At 39.9% G+C, this 15,642-nt stretch overlaps 1 protein-coding gene across 3 annotated transcripts in view; it reads right to left on the bottom strand.

The window, feature by feature from the left end:
- Positions 1-15,642, bottom strand: part of HECW2 (HECT, C2 and WW domain containing E3 ubiquitin protein ligase 2) — a 150,057-nt gene that overhangs the window by 61,785 nt on the left and 72,630 nt on the right. For all 3 annotated transcript variants that reach the window (XM_038142492.1, XM_038142493.1, XM_038142494.1), the window contains 2 exons: positions 4,813-4,907; positions 871-946 (listed from right to left, as the gene is read on the bottom strand). In XM_038142492.1, coding sequence (XP_037998420.1) covers positions 871-946; positions 4,813-4,907 — 171 coding nt within the window. The remainder of the gene's footprint in view (positions 1-870; positions 947-4,812; positions 4,908-15,642) is intronic.

Here is a 15,642-nt window from a genome sequence, read left to right as displayed (position 1 = left end):
GAATTAAGCCACACAGCAAAAACATGATGAAACAGAGTCATGTGTAAATGAACAACCCAAAAACAGTACAGGACACATGTCACAAGCCTATCAGTCAGCCCAGCTTTCAAAATTATTTCATGGGACTCCTCAGGCAAAATCACAACTGCGTATTTAAACTGTAAAAACAGGTTCTTCAGAATTCACAAAGCAATTATTTGTATAGTCCACTACGTGAATCTGTACAACCTGTCAGCTCTATCTCAGATAACTGTTGAAAGGCCACTTCAAAAAGCAGTGGATTTTTTCTGCTCTACCTTTACAATCTCTGCACGTTTTATTGTCAGCTCTTCAAGATTCGGAAGTGAATTTCATCTGCCTTTGCTCAAGCTGAATATGCTTCCGTCTCACACAAGATTTCCCTGAAATAAAGTGCTAATCACAACAAGTGAAGCTGGTAGACTGCACCCCTACAGCTATTTCACTGTAGTGACAGCTTAGCTCTGTTACAAGTGAAAATTTTTTCCCTTTCTAAACCACCATTCAGCTATTGCTTTTTTCAAAGTGATGGAGCCAGACTGCATTTTAGTTACAAGTTATGCTTTCCATTCTTCAATCTGAGAGGAACTGTCCCTTGTGCAAACTGGAATTTTCCCTAAATTTTTCATGCTGGGATATATCAAATCCATTTCTTTCACTCCTGGAGATCCATGATTCTGGCTGGTTTTCAACAAACAGAAGTTCTAAAGAAATGACATCTTTCAAGCCACTAGAGTGTGCTCCTACAGAGGCTAATGAAGAAATCCATTCCATCTTTGATGTTATTTAGAACAGAAACTTACTGTCTTTAAAACAATAATTTGTAAAACACAGAGAAGCACTGGTTTTTACCTGATAGGGTAAAGCTGACCAACTTCCTAGAGTGCTGAGCTCCAGAAGCACCTTCATCCATGCCTTCTACTCCCATCTGAAGAGAAAAAAAAAGAAATATACCACAGAAGTTTCAATCTGCTTTGTACATGCCTGAGGATGATAACACAATTTTAAGGTACTATGCTAGGGAAGGAGCTAACCAAATACTGCCTTATTACCACAGACAGCTTCAGCCACAGCATTCGTTTACAGCAAAATATCTATTATTTATGTCACACAGTGCTAATATACCAGTAGCCCAAATCTTCCAAACAGAGCATGTATAGGCTAACACACATGCAGACAATATTAATCAGAGAAAACCTGCATCTTTTACAGCTTTCCCTTTTGTAAAATAACAAAGAACAGTATGGATTTGTAAAACACATCAAAGCACTGATCTGTCCGGTGACAGCATATGTAACTTTTGTCACTTTCCACAAATAGATAATTTAGTGTGCAGCAAAAAAAAGCAAAGAGATCAAAGAGAGACTAAAAAAGCTTTCAGTTCTATTAACAAAAGCTCCTTTTAAACAGAAAAGCGCATCAGACATCTAAATATAAATGTGGTCTAAAAGCTTATGCTTCACAGATTTTTGAGGTTTGGTTTCTACTGAAATCCCTCATTAGGTAAAGCACTACTTCAGAATAAAAGTTTCTCCTGTATTAATGTCTGTCTCTTTCAACTAGCAGAAGGATTTGTCTTTCAAGACAGAGGAGATGTGCATCCAGCCAAATAATCTATCACAGAAACATCAATGGAGAGATCTCTGAAGACAAATGGCTCCCTGGGCAGGCACTGCACTCACTCCCAGGCAGGAGAGGTGACACAGAAAAAGTTAGAGCCAAACACAGAACTGAGGATTAATGCCAGTGATAGAACAGGATCTGATCTATTGAAAGATGCAAATAAGCTGAACAAAAATGGGCACACCTGAGAGTGTAGATGAAGAATGTGAGGCAGCCCTGAGCAGTGGTTTGAAGTCATCAGAAGGATAAATGACTCTGGAGCTGCAGTCGCCACAGGCAAGCTGCTTTGCATTCATCAAACACGTAGTCATTCCTTTTTATACTGCTTTAAGCTACTTAATAATATCATTTCAAATACTTCCCACGATGATCAGCAAGCACATTATAATTTCATTGGAATTAGCAAGCATGTGGATTTCTCCAGACAAAGTGATGAAGAAACAGCCATGATGTTGGGGCCTGACATCCCCATGGGCCTCAGCGGTCTTGTGATGGGACACACTGTGCCAGCAAGCACTGCCACTCGCCAGCCAGTCCATTCCTTCCCTCACTGCTGGCTTCATGGGCACTTCCCACCTCTCAGGGCAAGACAAGTCTCGCCATAGTGCTCAGAACTATCCCTTTTCCACCCAGCATGACATTATTATGCCAGTGATTTTATACGGATGCGTAAGTAGTGACAGGTGGTAGCAAAATTATGAAGGCATCAAAAGCAATGGGTTAATTCCAGCTGGATCAGTGTCCCCTTGTCTACAGACTGATACCATGGAAGCAGTGAGAGTGATCCCACTGTGATAGCAATGCTGTCCAGGCAATGCCACAGGAATGCTGTGTATTCCAGTTTCCTCTTTTGGGCTCATTTCAGCACACACTGTTTTCCTTGTTAAAAATGTTACTCATCAACAAAAAGGCCTTCCCCATTCTATACCTATTTTTTTGCTACAAGTCAGACTGTATTTGAATAATATAATTTTTATTGCTCACTTCACGTTGTAGAAAATAGAATTTGCCGACAATTCAGCTATAGTAACATGAATGGTGACAGTGTTCCCTAGCACTTCCATGACTTTTCTATACAACCTCTTCCTGTTCCATTATGATCTAAAAAGCAGTTTCAATTCTTCGGCCCCAAGTGAAAAATTTCATCCCAGGACACACACAGAGTTTTGCAGCACAAAGGCCACATCATCTGCTGTGACACAGTGTTTCTGAATGCTCCCTCAGGCCTTCCACTTCCCCTGAGCCAAAGTAACACAATAGAATGTTAGCTGCTTATCCAAAAATATGACGGACTGAAATACCTGGTATGATACACCAACAGCATGAGAAAATCCAGTAACCAAGGAATTTATTGCACCATAAAAACGGGGAGTGAGCACACCATGACTATTACCACTTCCTCAAACAGCATTTCTCTAAGAAAAAGACAGACCAGTACCAAGAGAATCCAGTAATCTCTACTGCACAGTGCTTAAGCTCAACACGAAAATCATGGAAATGCAGTGAAGTTTTAATAACAATAGGTTTACTTACACATAACTAACCCAGTATGACATTTTTAGGAAGTATCGTCTGAACTGTCATACAACATTCTCATCAGGAAAACTAACAGCTCTCTATTTCTGGAAGTCTCCACTGTTAACACAAACAAAAATGTTTATATAAAATTACCCCTTCTGGCAGGTGTGGAATTCTGTACAATACCCAGGACCCTGCATTACCTTTCAAAGGAAGGAAATTTAAACAGCAAAAGCTGGTATAAGCCTTAAAGAATTACCATGACTCTGAAAGACAGCTCTCCCAGGTAGCTACCAAGTCATTAAACGCATAGTTAGATGACAGAAGTTCAGATGTCCTTTTGTTCAATGAATCTCAAAACTGCTGGTGGATAACATGATAAGGTCAAGAAAATACAAAAGTTCAAGTGGTTTCTCCACTCAGTATAATCACTCTGCTTCTCAGTAATGATATAGTACAACACGCAACCCATTAAAAGGGTTATTTTGAGATGCATTTTTTTCCTCTTGCTCAAAATCAGACTACCTGTCTTTAGTTTATAAATTGATTAAAGACAGTATCTGTAAGGCCCATGAACTAGGACACCGTTTCTGTATGCATCTGGGAAACTGTTGCTCATAGTGAGATCTGACAAAGATCTGAAAATTACATGATGCTACCACCTAGGTCTGCAATACTAAGAGAAAACCCCCAAACATTTGGCATATTGAGATACAAAGTCTAGTATAGCACATTTAGTGTCAGATAACCATACCAAGCACTTGTATATAATACACAAAACTGCAAAAGCACAAGGTCAGAATAAATGCTATGCAGTCTGAGTAATTTCTGCTTTACTGCATCCTCAACACTGCAGTTGTCAGGACACCACCCTGACAGTTGTGATCTTAAATATTTGGCAGCTAACATCAACAAATCAAATGCACTGTGAAACTTGCTGAAGCTTAGCTGAAGAACTAACCTGTTAGATAAATTACTTGCAGCAAAAGCACCATGGTACACGTTTGGAAGCTTCTGCCACTGCTCAACAACTATTCCACTGCTGCATAAACAATTAAAAAAACTCCTCTAAAACTTAAACTTAAGTCTCATAACACAAATGCAGTAAGACAATACTTCTTGATAATCAGGGAATTACTAAATTTCAATGGTATATGAACACTGAAAGAATTCAGTAAGTTTTGCAAGAACAGAGTTTTGTCCAGTTTAACTTATACCAACTATTGCCATCTCTGCAACAGTTTCATACTGAATATTTGGAAATATTTAAGAAATAGGAAGAAATGGAGACTCTGGACATGGTTTCAGCTATACAATCAGCGTGAAAAATTTTTATTACAGTATTAAATTACAGAAAGCTGTAAGTAGCAAGAAGCTGAATGCAAGCAAAGTAAAATTCTTAGCATAAAAGATTTCAGTTAAGCCCAGTGACTTTTTACTGTTATTTTATTATGAGCAATACAAAACCATGAAAATTACTTTCCAGTTTTTATAGTTTTGCAAGGCAGCACTTTTTTTTTTTCTTAACAATTGCTGTCAGTAAAAATAGGAGACATTGATAGGTTGGTCTGACAGTTAATATTGTCATTAGTACTATCATTTTATAAAACCAATCAATAAATCATCTACAATGAACAAAGAGGCTAAACTCACCATCACAGCAGGGTTTTTCACAGTGATACATGGAGTAGTAGCTCTGAGGGCTCCACTAACACCATGGTAGTATTTAAAACAGATCTTTATTTCAGCTGAAAAGAAAATAAAAACCACGTTAAACACTTCATGACTGACCCTAGGCAAAAGAGACACAACAAAAGGGTCCAGCATTCAGTGACCTATCTTCAGAAATACTCTAACAGGAAATTAAAAATAGAGCTGCTGGTTATATCCTCGCTGTGTGTTGGGTTATTCTATTACTTAACAGACAGAAATTATAACTTACCTAATTCTGCAACTTGTATTTCTGCTACTATATCATCAGCCCTGAGAAAGGCATATGAGACATTTGCAACTAGGATGATTTTGTAGGACTTTGGAAGAACGTGACACATATCTGAAGGAAGCTGGAATCACTTTATATATCAGAGCACAGGAAAGGTAAATGTTGAACCATGTTTCTGGTCCCACTGATTAAAGTTTTGTTTGCTAAACTGCATTTGCTGCAAACAAAAGAGTATTATGTTTAACTGAAGCCTGACCTCCCCTGTAGTTCCTCTGCATTCTTCCAACCAAGCAGAACAGCTATAATTATGGCTGCCCTCGATCCTGTGGGATTTTCCCTATCTGGAACAATGTCTGTTTTCCTTCTCCACTGGGATAACTCTTCTGTGTAAGGCTGGTGAGGATTTTACCTCTGGGTACAGGGATGGCCACAGGCAGACAGCAATGGCCAAAGGCAGGCAGGAATTACAGCAGTCAGTTCAGACACAGGATGCGTATGAAAGTCTTGGAATGCAATTCCTCTGTTTGGTTTAACAATATGTCAGTAGTCCTGAAGTGCAAAACGCCAGAGTTTGGTATAAGATTTTGAGACATATATGGCATGATTCCTTGAGGGTTGAGGTAGCCACTTATCCCTACTCAGAAACCATCCTGCAAGCCTGCTCAGCCAAAAAGGATTATTTATTTTTAAATTTGCTGCAGTTACATATCAACATTTATTTACTATCTTCCTCCCAGAACAAAGAGGAGACACCTCAGAACAACCCTTCAAAGGAAAGTGTGTGGCTGACAGTGCCTCCAGGGAATCAGGAGGTGGAGAAGCTGCTGAGCCCACTTCCTCCTCCTCACAGATGAGTTCACATACACAGACAAAACATGCTCTATTTACCACAAGCTTTACAGCAAAATTCAAAATGCAGACAGGATTTCTAATCACCTACAAAGGTTTATGAGACTTAAAACTCATCAGGCAAGACTATGGGTTAGTTTCCTCCTGAACTGAGCAATTCTGCTTACCTATCAACAATGCCTATATCCCAGACACACAAGAATTTCTAGCTCACATAAAATCAGAGGTTCAGCACTTGCAAAATTTGGGAGGCTTTATACCAAGTACTGGACTCTCCACATTGTCAAATGCACAACAAGAACTCAAATCTGAGCATCTCTCATTCACACTGAGAACATATTATGGCTACATGAGAGCATGGTTAAGACAATGTACTATTCCAACCAAGACTTCCAATTTCCAGCTACCTTGCTTGCTTTTATTGTATTGCTTACTTTTATTGCAACCTAAGCTTAATTTTTCTGAGAGTTTCTGGAGCTAATGTTTATCCAGTCTGTTGTGACTATCTTCTCTCAATTCATCACTTTCTAACAGAATGCAGCAATGGAAAGGTTACCAGCTGCTGGTTCTATCCACAGACAATCCATAATGTGATGGGGACAAATACTCTCACTACACTGACAGGCACATTTATCTAAAGGCTGAAATGCAATACTACAAGTTTTGCATCCTCTCATTTCTTTCTATCAATGACATATATGAGCATACAGTACTTTTCAACATCTGTATATGGCTGGTGATAGAACAATGCTTGATTCAAGAAATGGATCTGACAATCCCTTTCAGGTATACTAAATTTAAAAAAACCAAAACAATCAAACAAACAAAAGACCAAACTTCAGGACTTATTGCTAGAAATAATTAGAAAAAGCAGAGCACTTAAAAACATGACAATGAGACTTTTTCTCCCACTTGCCAGCAGAAGCAGCACAGATTCAGTTTGGGCTTTATACAGCACTGCATTCACACATGCATCTAGAGAAACAGCAGATCAGCTGTTAGCACCGTGTCAGTGGGATTAATACAAGAGAAGCTGTGCTTGAAATTCAGCACAAAATTGAAAAATGGGCTACCGACCATATGCACGCAGATGATGGCAAAATGAGCATGGATTTGCAAGACTGGATCTTATACACAGCAACAATACGAACACTTCACAGGATAAGAGACCCCAAAGCGGTTTCTTTCTTGGCTACTAATGCTAGAAATTGCAGTTAATGTTAACAGAAGAAGGTATCTCAGAGGAACCCTGTAAGTTCAAAGCAGCTGAGGATGTAGCTTTTTGACATGTCTTGTGTGGTGCTAGCAGAAAAAAAAATCTTGATTAGAAGAGGTTTTTCTTGATGACTGATGGATTCCTGACCTCTAGATCTATTGCAAACAAGAATCTGTGGCTGTTCTGATAGGTACAGGTGGTGTGCCAAGATGTGTTCCAAGGCCCCATAAACACACAGACTTCAGCAGCAGTAAGTTCAATTATCTGCAAGCAGGATTTCAGTATTTTGAGAAATGAGTTCAATACCATATTAACACACAGGTTTCCTCTCAACTATTCCATACTCTAAATGCACTCTAGCATGTGTCACCTACAGAGTTTTCCCAGTTTCTTTCATTTCTCCTGCCACCTCACTTTTACGTGTTGCCTTCAGGAGGAAACTGGCACTTCTCTTTTTTCTTTCCTACTTTACTTTCCTACTTATTCTTCCTCAACAGGTTAATGAGATTGCTTTGCATGGGATCCCTAATGAAAACACTAAGAGCAGTAAACCGATCAAAGGAGAGACACCTGTACCTGACCACAGGACTATTTGCTGTATCATTGAAGAAAATAAGATGTTTCAGAACACAAAAGAATTTTCATTGATGGGAAAAATTATTGTACTTTTGATACTACACATGCCCTTTTATAACTGACATACAGACCACAATAAATTCCTCCTTTAATTAAAAATAAGCCAAATAAATTGAGGGGATTTAGGATTCTTTCAAGCTATCACATGGCCATATAAAAAGTTACATATATGTTAATCAACCAGAAAACTCTGTGAAACCATAATCCCCTTCTTTTAAAGCTAATAGCTGTTACTATCTCATAACCATAGTCTTATAGCTCCATTACACAAACATTGACATTTGAATTTCAAAAGAACACCTGCATGAAATTATAGTGCTGTTACCTCTACTGACATATACTTTTGCCTCTTCAATAATAAAGGGATCAGCTTACACTAAATAACAGCTTGGGTTTAAAACATTACTAATGCCCCAAAGTTCCTCACTAACTACTTTTTTACTGCCTTTAATACTTTACCTTTGCTCATCAAAAGAATGCTTTGTTAAAGAAAGATACTAAGAATACATAAATACATGAGCATAATCCTTGGAGAATGCATTCTTTCATTCTTTCACAGATAATGCAGGAAAGCAAGTGTGTTTGCTGTAAGAACAGCTTGCTCCACACAGACCCTAGTCAAACAAAACACCTATATTAGAGGTGGAATCATCTCCACTCAGAAGGGATAAGCAGATACATGTCCAAAAAGAAGTCAAAAAGTCAAATCCAAGCTGGGTTATAACAGTCTCTAGAGCAAAATAGTGCTCCCCGCTCACTGTATGGAACCTGCACAGCAGCTGAAACTTCCTGGCCACTGCAGCTGAGTGCCCAGAAGGTACTTGGGCTGAATCCATGGCTCTCTGTGCAGACAGAAACATATGTCCTCCAACATTCACTGAGGAAAAAGCTGACAGCACAGTAACTCATTGGAAAAATATGCAAGCATGTTCTGCAAAACTTATTTAAGAAAACTAGAACAAATGAAGTCACTCACATTCACGCTTTACAAAGCTATAAAGAGAGATGCAATCCGTGCAAAAGCAACAGATTTAAATCCTACTTTTTCCCATCTGAACCTGATAGACAACTGCAGAAATTTAGCAGTGCTATGCATGTCCTGCCTGTTGAACTTTTCTGTAGTGTGACAGTTCAGTGAACTCAACATTTCTGTCTGGACATTTAGCATTCTCTTCTCTGCATCACTTCCAGCATGTGCATTTTTGATTACTTCCTACTGGAAGTAGCAAACACAGCAGCAGACTGCAAGGGCCAAAGCTGGCAGCCCTCAGGTACTTGCCATCTCTCTCAGCAGGTGTATCACAGAATTTATTCACAGGAACATTAGGCAGACCACCTACAAAGTGACTTACAGAAAGCTTTTTAGCTAAAGTAGGATCAATAACAGAAAATGCTTACATCCCAGTGGTCTTTCCATCTAACCTGCTTCAAAGGGAATGTGGACAAATGCTGGTTCAGGTAACAGAGTATCCCTATCCCTACCAATCCTGCTCACTTTGCTGTCATCAGAGATTCTTATTTAATAATAGTCATGAGCACTGACTATTATGCTCCAGTTTGGCAAAGTATTTAACTATAATCTAACCTTTAAAACAAAACACTGGGGTATTATGTGCATTAGGAAGTCAACAAAGCCACAAATGTAAAAAATACAAGACTTGATCCTGTTTCAGTTATTTTTGATACTCAAAAATAGCTGTTAAGAGACAACATAAAAAAACAGAAGAAGAATAATAGAAGTATTTCTAACTCAGTGAATATGTCTATAAATAGAGTAGGGACAATAACCATGAGTCCCCAGACAGACCACTGAAAGGGCACTGGTTGCAGGGCACTGCACAGATGAATGTTCCAGGCTCAGAACAATTCCATGTGAGAAAACCATGACCTTTACAGAATTTAACTGGCAAAATTTTAAATGGTAAAAATATAAAGACTGGATACAAGTAATGAACTACATTCATAGAATATTCATTAACATTATGGCCAAAACCATTACAAAAAATAAACTCTGTTCATACATCTAGTTACAAGGAGCCCTTAAAAGCTAAAAGTATATGATGTTCAGTTATTAAACTGGTATATTTTTCCTTCGATATCTATCAGCTTTTAACAAAAAAGAAAGCTGGGAGTCTGCTTTGCTAGCTACAAAGCAAGGCATTTCAGTCCTAATACACTATTTTTGAAAAGTTATAATTTCATGGAAATAAGAAGTGAATACCAAGAACTCCACATAAAACCTCACTTTTAACATGATACCAGTGCAATACAAACACATATACTACCATGTTTTCTGAATATATCTTATAGTCTACTCATGTTCTTACTCAGGGATGTACAGGTACATGAACAGATCAAGAGCTGCCCTGCTGAGAATGACTTGGGGGGAGCTGGTGGAGAGCTGACTGAGGCTGGACACGACCCAGCAATGGGCACTCCCAGCCCAGAAAGCCAAACGTGTCCTGGGCTGCATCCAAAGCCCCGTGGGCAGCAGGGCAAGGCAGGGGATTCTGCCCCTCTGCTCCGCTCTGAGATCCCACCTGGAACCCTGCATCCAGCTCTGGGGCCAGCACAGGAGGGACAGGGACCTGGAAGAGTGAGTCCAGAGGAGGCCACCAAGAGATTGGAGAAATGGAGAACCTCTCCTGTGAAGACAGTCTGAGAGAGTTGGGTTTGCACAGCCTGGAGAAGAAAAAGCTCTGAGGAGAACTCACTGCAGCCTTTCAGTACTTGAAGGGAGCTTATCAGAAAGACGGGGACAGATATTTTACCAGGGACAGTGGATAATGGTTTTAAACTAAAATAGGGTAGATTCGGATTAGACATAAGGATGAAACTTTATACAGTGAGGGTGGTGAACTACTGGCATATGTTGCCCAATACCTGGAAGCACTCAAGATCAGGTTGGATAGGGATCTAAGCAACCTGACCTATCAAAGATGCCCCTGCTTATTGCAGGGGGGTTGGACTAGAGACCTTTAAAGGTCCCTTCCAACTCAAACTATTCTGTGATTCTATGCCACAAATGAGATTTTAGTTCAAAACACACTGCATCTGTGCAGTCACTGCATCCAAGCATCGCAGTGTGGCACCAGAAGTAATTTAACCACAAACATCCCAGGGGGGATTTGGAAATGATTGATGTGACAAGACTGGCAGTCTCTGGATGAATCCCAACAGCTGCCACTATGGATTACTGCTCACAGCATAAAGCCATAGCACTGGTAAAGAAAATATATGCAAATCAATGTATTTCTATTCTACTGACAGTAATGACTATGACATCAAACAGTATAAATAACAACAAAGGTAGGTAAAGTAGGTGAAAGTGCTTCTTGTGGACGCTGTAATTAACACTCATGGGACCAAACCTACAACTTATACATACAAGGCCAATACAGTCTCAAAGCAGGCTCTCAGCCTAAGCCTGTGCTAATAAACCAGGCAGGACCATGGCAGAGAATCAAGAGTGAGCACATGCCCATCCATAGTGCTGAACTGCAACCACCCCCTGCTTTACCTACTGGAATATGTACAGCTTTTGACTTCTGGGCATGTTGCATATGGAAGTGCATAAGCACCAGTCACCTGCTGCATGGCAGTGACTGTCCTATGCTGATCTCCCTGCTATGGCATCTCCATCATGACCTGTCCTTGCCCATACTGCAGAAACCTGACTTGGAAGCTGCAGATTATGAATGAGCAGAATCTGTTACCACCTAGTCCCAAATAAAACTCAGGCTTCTTCTCACATGTTCTTTCTATTACCAGACTTCCTATGGATCATTTCACTCCATCTTCTGTTACCTCTGTATTCCATATGGAGTATCATCACCATCCACTCTGTTTCCAGCACAATGTCCCACAGGGAGCCCCTTCCATCCCAAGCTCACAGACTGCTATACCCAGAGAAACACTTGCCATCCAAAATAATTTCTGAATGATTCAAACTGAAACCTCTCTTGCACCAGAGAATGAAGGCCCAATGTACTTAGAAACGTGAACAGCCTGATGCCATGCTAAATACCAGATGACCATACTAAATGCAAAAGCATTAAGCTGTGTTGCACTTTCCCACTACTGCTACCTGTTTAGGATAATACTCCTTGAACTTGCTTCTTTTTACAGGAGGATGAAAATTGTAGAGCTGGGTTTAGCAATCCTTCTGTAGTTTACACACCAAAAAAAAACCTGACGGAGCCATGCAGTGAGTCATTGTTTTCCTTCGCTCACATTTTAGCAAGCCTCAGAGCAGGATGTTTGAAAGCCACCTCTGCTATGTGAGGAAACAGCGTATCAGGCAAATTGATCCTCAAACTCACCTTCTTGAATGTCTAAAACGACTGAGTTCCCTTTCATGCCTACAAAGCACTTCTGCTCCTTCCCCAGGGAATAGCAAGAGGAACATCTGCCTCTGTACTGGCTGGCTCTGCAGTTCAGAGCTCCTCACACTGTCTCAAGGTGACATCTTAGGGACACTGGCTGTGATAGTGAGCTGGACTTGGTATTTTGCAAATATTTTCCTTCTCCTCTGCATAATATTTCCTCCCTCCCCTTCCTCAGCCACTCCCCTCAGAGGCAACTTGTTTTTCTGGAATACATTAAGTTCATTTCTCTTTATTTCACTGTTGATTCCTTTGATTCTCCCTTCCAGGGAAGAGCCTACAGATTTTTTGTGTTGATTTTTGTCCAAGGCAAATAGAGTTTTCTTTGATCATCCTTGTTTTGCTAATTTTGGATGCTTTGAGGGGAATTAACGTCTGTTTTTAGTACGAAGAGGAAACTCTCCCCTCCCTTCTTTCTGCAGGTTGCTTGATCTAAATAGAGCAGATGGCAAACTATGTCTTTACATGTTAGTTTCTTGGAAAAATAGGAGATATTGAAGCCCCAGGGAGGGATTTTTAAAAGGAATAAATTAAGTGATCTTAACACTGAGTTACAAGACTACAGACACACAGTAATGTAAAATTCAGAAAAATGTTTATCCAAGTCTACCTTTAAACATAAGCATAAATTTGAGAGACCTTGGTGAAACTATAAATAAGTTTATAATTATGCTCATGGAAAAACAGCTTCCCAAATTAAAGCATAAAATGTTTTTCTTAAAAGATACAAATCTTTTTGCAGAAGGAGTCCAAGGCCTAACCCAGCTGACTCCCACTGACTAACATTAATGCAATTAAAATGGAAATACTCCTTCTGCATCAGATTTGTTTGCATATGGCTCATTAGCAACGCTATCATTCTCTGCACTTCACCCTCCAGAGATGTTACTGGTGAACAGATACATAATGTCCCTAGACTGTGACACTGCCAGGGAAAGCCCATATCCAGAGTCTTTGGTTTAAGTGCATGCTGACTGAGCACAACTCATTATCCAACACTAGTAACTAAAATTCCTTTTCTTCCCCCAAAAATGACAACTTTAGGCCACTTTTGAGTGTAAATCCTAAAGGATTATTGTAGTTACTTAGCATAACTCTGTTAATGAGTATCATCAGTTCTCACTGCCAGAGCAGGTTCAATGCTTCTCAGGCTTGCAGAAAACATTCCCTTCCTCTCCTTAAGTGCAGGTAAAGCAGGGAACCTGCAATCATGTAGGTACCACAGTGTACAGGTGGCAATGAAGTACTGTTCTCCTCTACTGGTGAGGAATACTGGGTCTAGTTTTGGGTACCTAGGTTGAAGAGCATGGGGAAAATGGAGAGTGAAGAGCAAAGGGCAACAAAGGTGGTTGGGATGGATAACATGTGACATATGAGAAGAGGCTAAAGGAGCTGGCCCTGTTTAGTCTGGTGAAGAGGAGGTTAAGACAAGACAAATGTTGCTATCACTACTCTTTCCAGTTCTATCAGAGATTTTAAAAGGGGCAATGACCCCAAATTTAAGCTATAGCCATTCATATTGGATGTCACAGAAATCTTTTTAGATGGAACAATACTGCAGCACTAGAACAAGTTACTTAAAGCATCCACAACATCATTGTCCTTGAAACCTTCCAATAAAAACCACACTTGAGCAGGTCAAGTGCTGGCCCCAGTTGAGAGCAGATTGGATGCAACGAGTATTTTTATGCTGTGGCTAGTCTCCACTTTAGTTTAGATTGATCCATTTACACATTTTGTTCATGCTGGTCCCCCAGACGTTGTTCCCCGTATGGATCTGCTGCTTCAAAAATTCAGGGATACTGCTAATGGACTGCTGAATGTCATTACTGTGAGGAGTAAATATGATAAACCCCATGTACCATGACCTGTATCTCATATATTCTACCTCTCAGCAAAGATATCTCTAAACATAAGAAATATACAACTGGAGAGCTCTTTCCCAAATTTGGAAAACAATGCTGGATTAAAGCACCAGAAATACCTTAAATTTAATAATCTGGCACATGTTTACTGAAAATGTTGGACTCCTCATTTGTCTCTCTCTTGCTATGACAGCGGCATCACGTGCAGTGCTAGACTGAGAGACAAATCATATCTGCACCACAACAGCAGAAGAAGCTTAACAGGGGAGCTAAGTTTGGCACAGGCTGGGCAGTGCCAGGTCTGCAGGGCACGGTAAGAACCCCACGGCATGGCTCTTCCCTCACCCAGCCTGGCACAGTGACAGTGTGGTTGTACCTGGAGGGCACAGCCACCTGCTGTGTTTGCCCCTGCTGTGATTTACTGAGCTGAGGAATAGAAAAGAAATGGAAAAGAGCAGCTGCCTGTAGTTGCATCAGTGTTGCTTCACCACCTATAAGTTACAAGGAAAAGCCTTGCTGAGCAAATATGGTCACAGATCTGTGGAGACCTCTCGTTTGAAAAGTGGAATCAGAAATTCAGTAAAGCGTTTCACAGCAGTTTTTGACCTCTCACTAGAAACACCAGTGTCACTGGTGACATATTTATCTACCATACCATGTGCTATAGCAACATATGTTCATAAACACTCCCTTTTACACTTCTCAGCTGCTGCACAATTGCTCGTCCCTCGTTCATTGTATGGCAGCAGAGCTGTTTGTTAGTGGAGCTCACCGTGACTGAAGAACACACATCCTGCAGTTCCTTTCAGCTCACTGTGATGTGCAATTAGCTGCAAAGTCAACTGCAGCTGATTTTAAGTCCAAACTAGTAGTACTTGAAGCATTAGTTTTGGTTTCTCACATGAACTGGAAATATTATTCAAGAGCCTCATCTCAATACACTATGGAGCAACACACAACCAGCTAAAAGATACAAACATCCTTGAAGTCAAACTGCCCATACTGGCAACAATACTGACGGAGTTCATGGACAAGAAAGATGAGGCAATGAACTTTACCAGCAGACATTTTAATCTGCTTTAATATACCAGTGTTTTTGGCACCAGGGAAGTTAATTATCATTATTTTTCTTGAGCATTGTCTTCAGTTCAGTCATTGTAATGAACTCCTGAAATGGAATTTAATTTTATCCCATTCAGGCCCTCTTTCTTTTTTTTTTTTTTCTTTTTTTTTTTAAAGTATGCTGTGTAACACATAGGGCAATTTGGCAAGATTCAATGATGAGTTCTAGAAATAGGAAGCTTTAATATTTATTTTTAGTAGAGGGTATACAACACCTCTTAAAATGCATGTATTACTGTTCTATCAGTTAATTAGAATAAAAATTTCTGCCAAGACCTACAGTAAGCAGCACTGTTTTACTTCACTGCAGTGAAGTAAGGAGTGGGAGTATTTTTATTTCTTTTTTAACTTATGAAAGAAGATTCATTAATGTGAGGCTAAACAGGTGGTAGAGCAACTCAGAGCTCTTCTGGGACTGATTGCCACTTTGATGCTTGGCACATCAAAGTTTCCAGCAAGCTCTGATAC

The sequence above is a fragment of the Motacilla alba genome, chromosome 7, assembly GCF_015832195.1.
Source record: "Motacilla alba alba isolate MOTALB_02 chromosome 7, Motacilla_alba_V1.0_pri, whole genome shotgun sequence".
NCBI classification, from domain to species: domain Eukaryota; kingdom Metazoa; phylum Chordata; class Aves; order Passeriformes; family Motacillidae; genus Motacilla; species Motacilla alba.
This window is presented reverse-complemented; position numbering and strand designations above follow the sequence as displayed.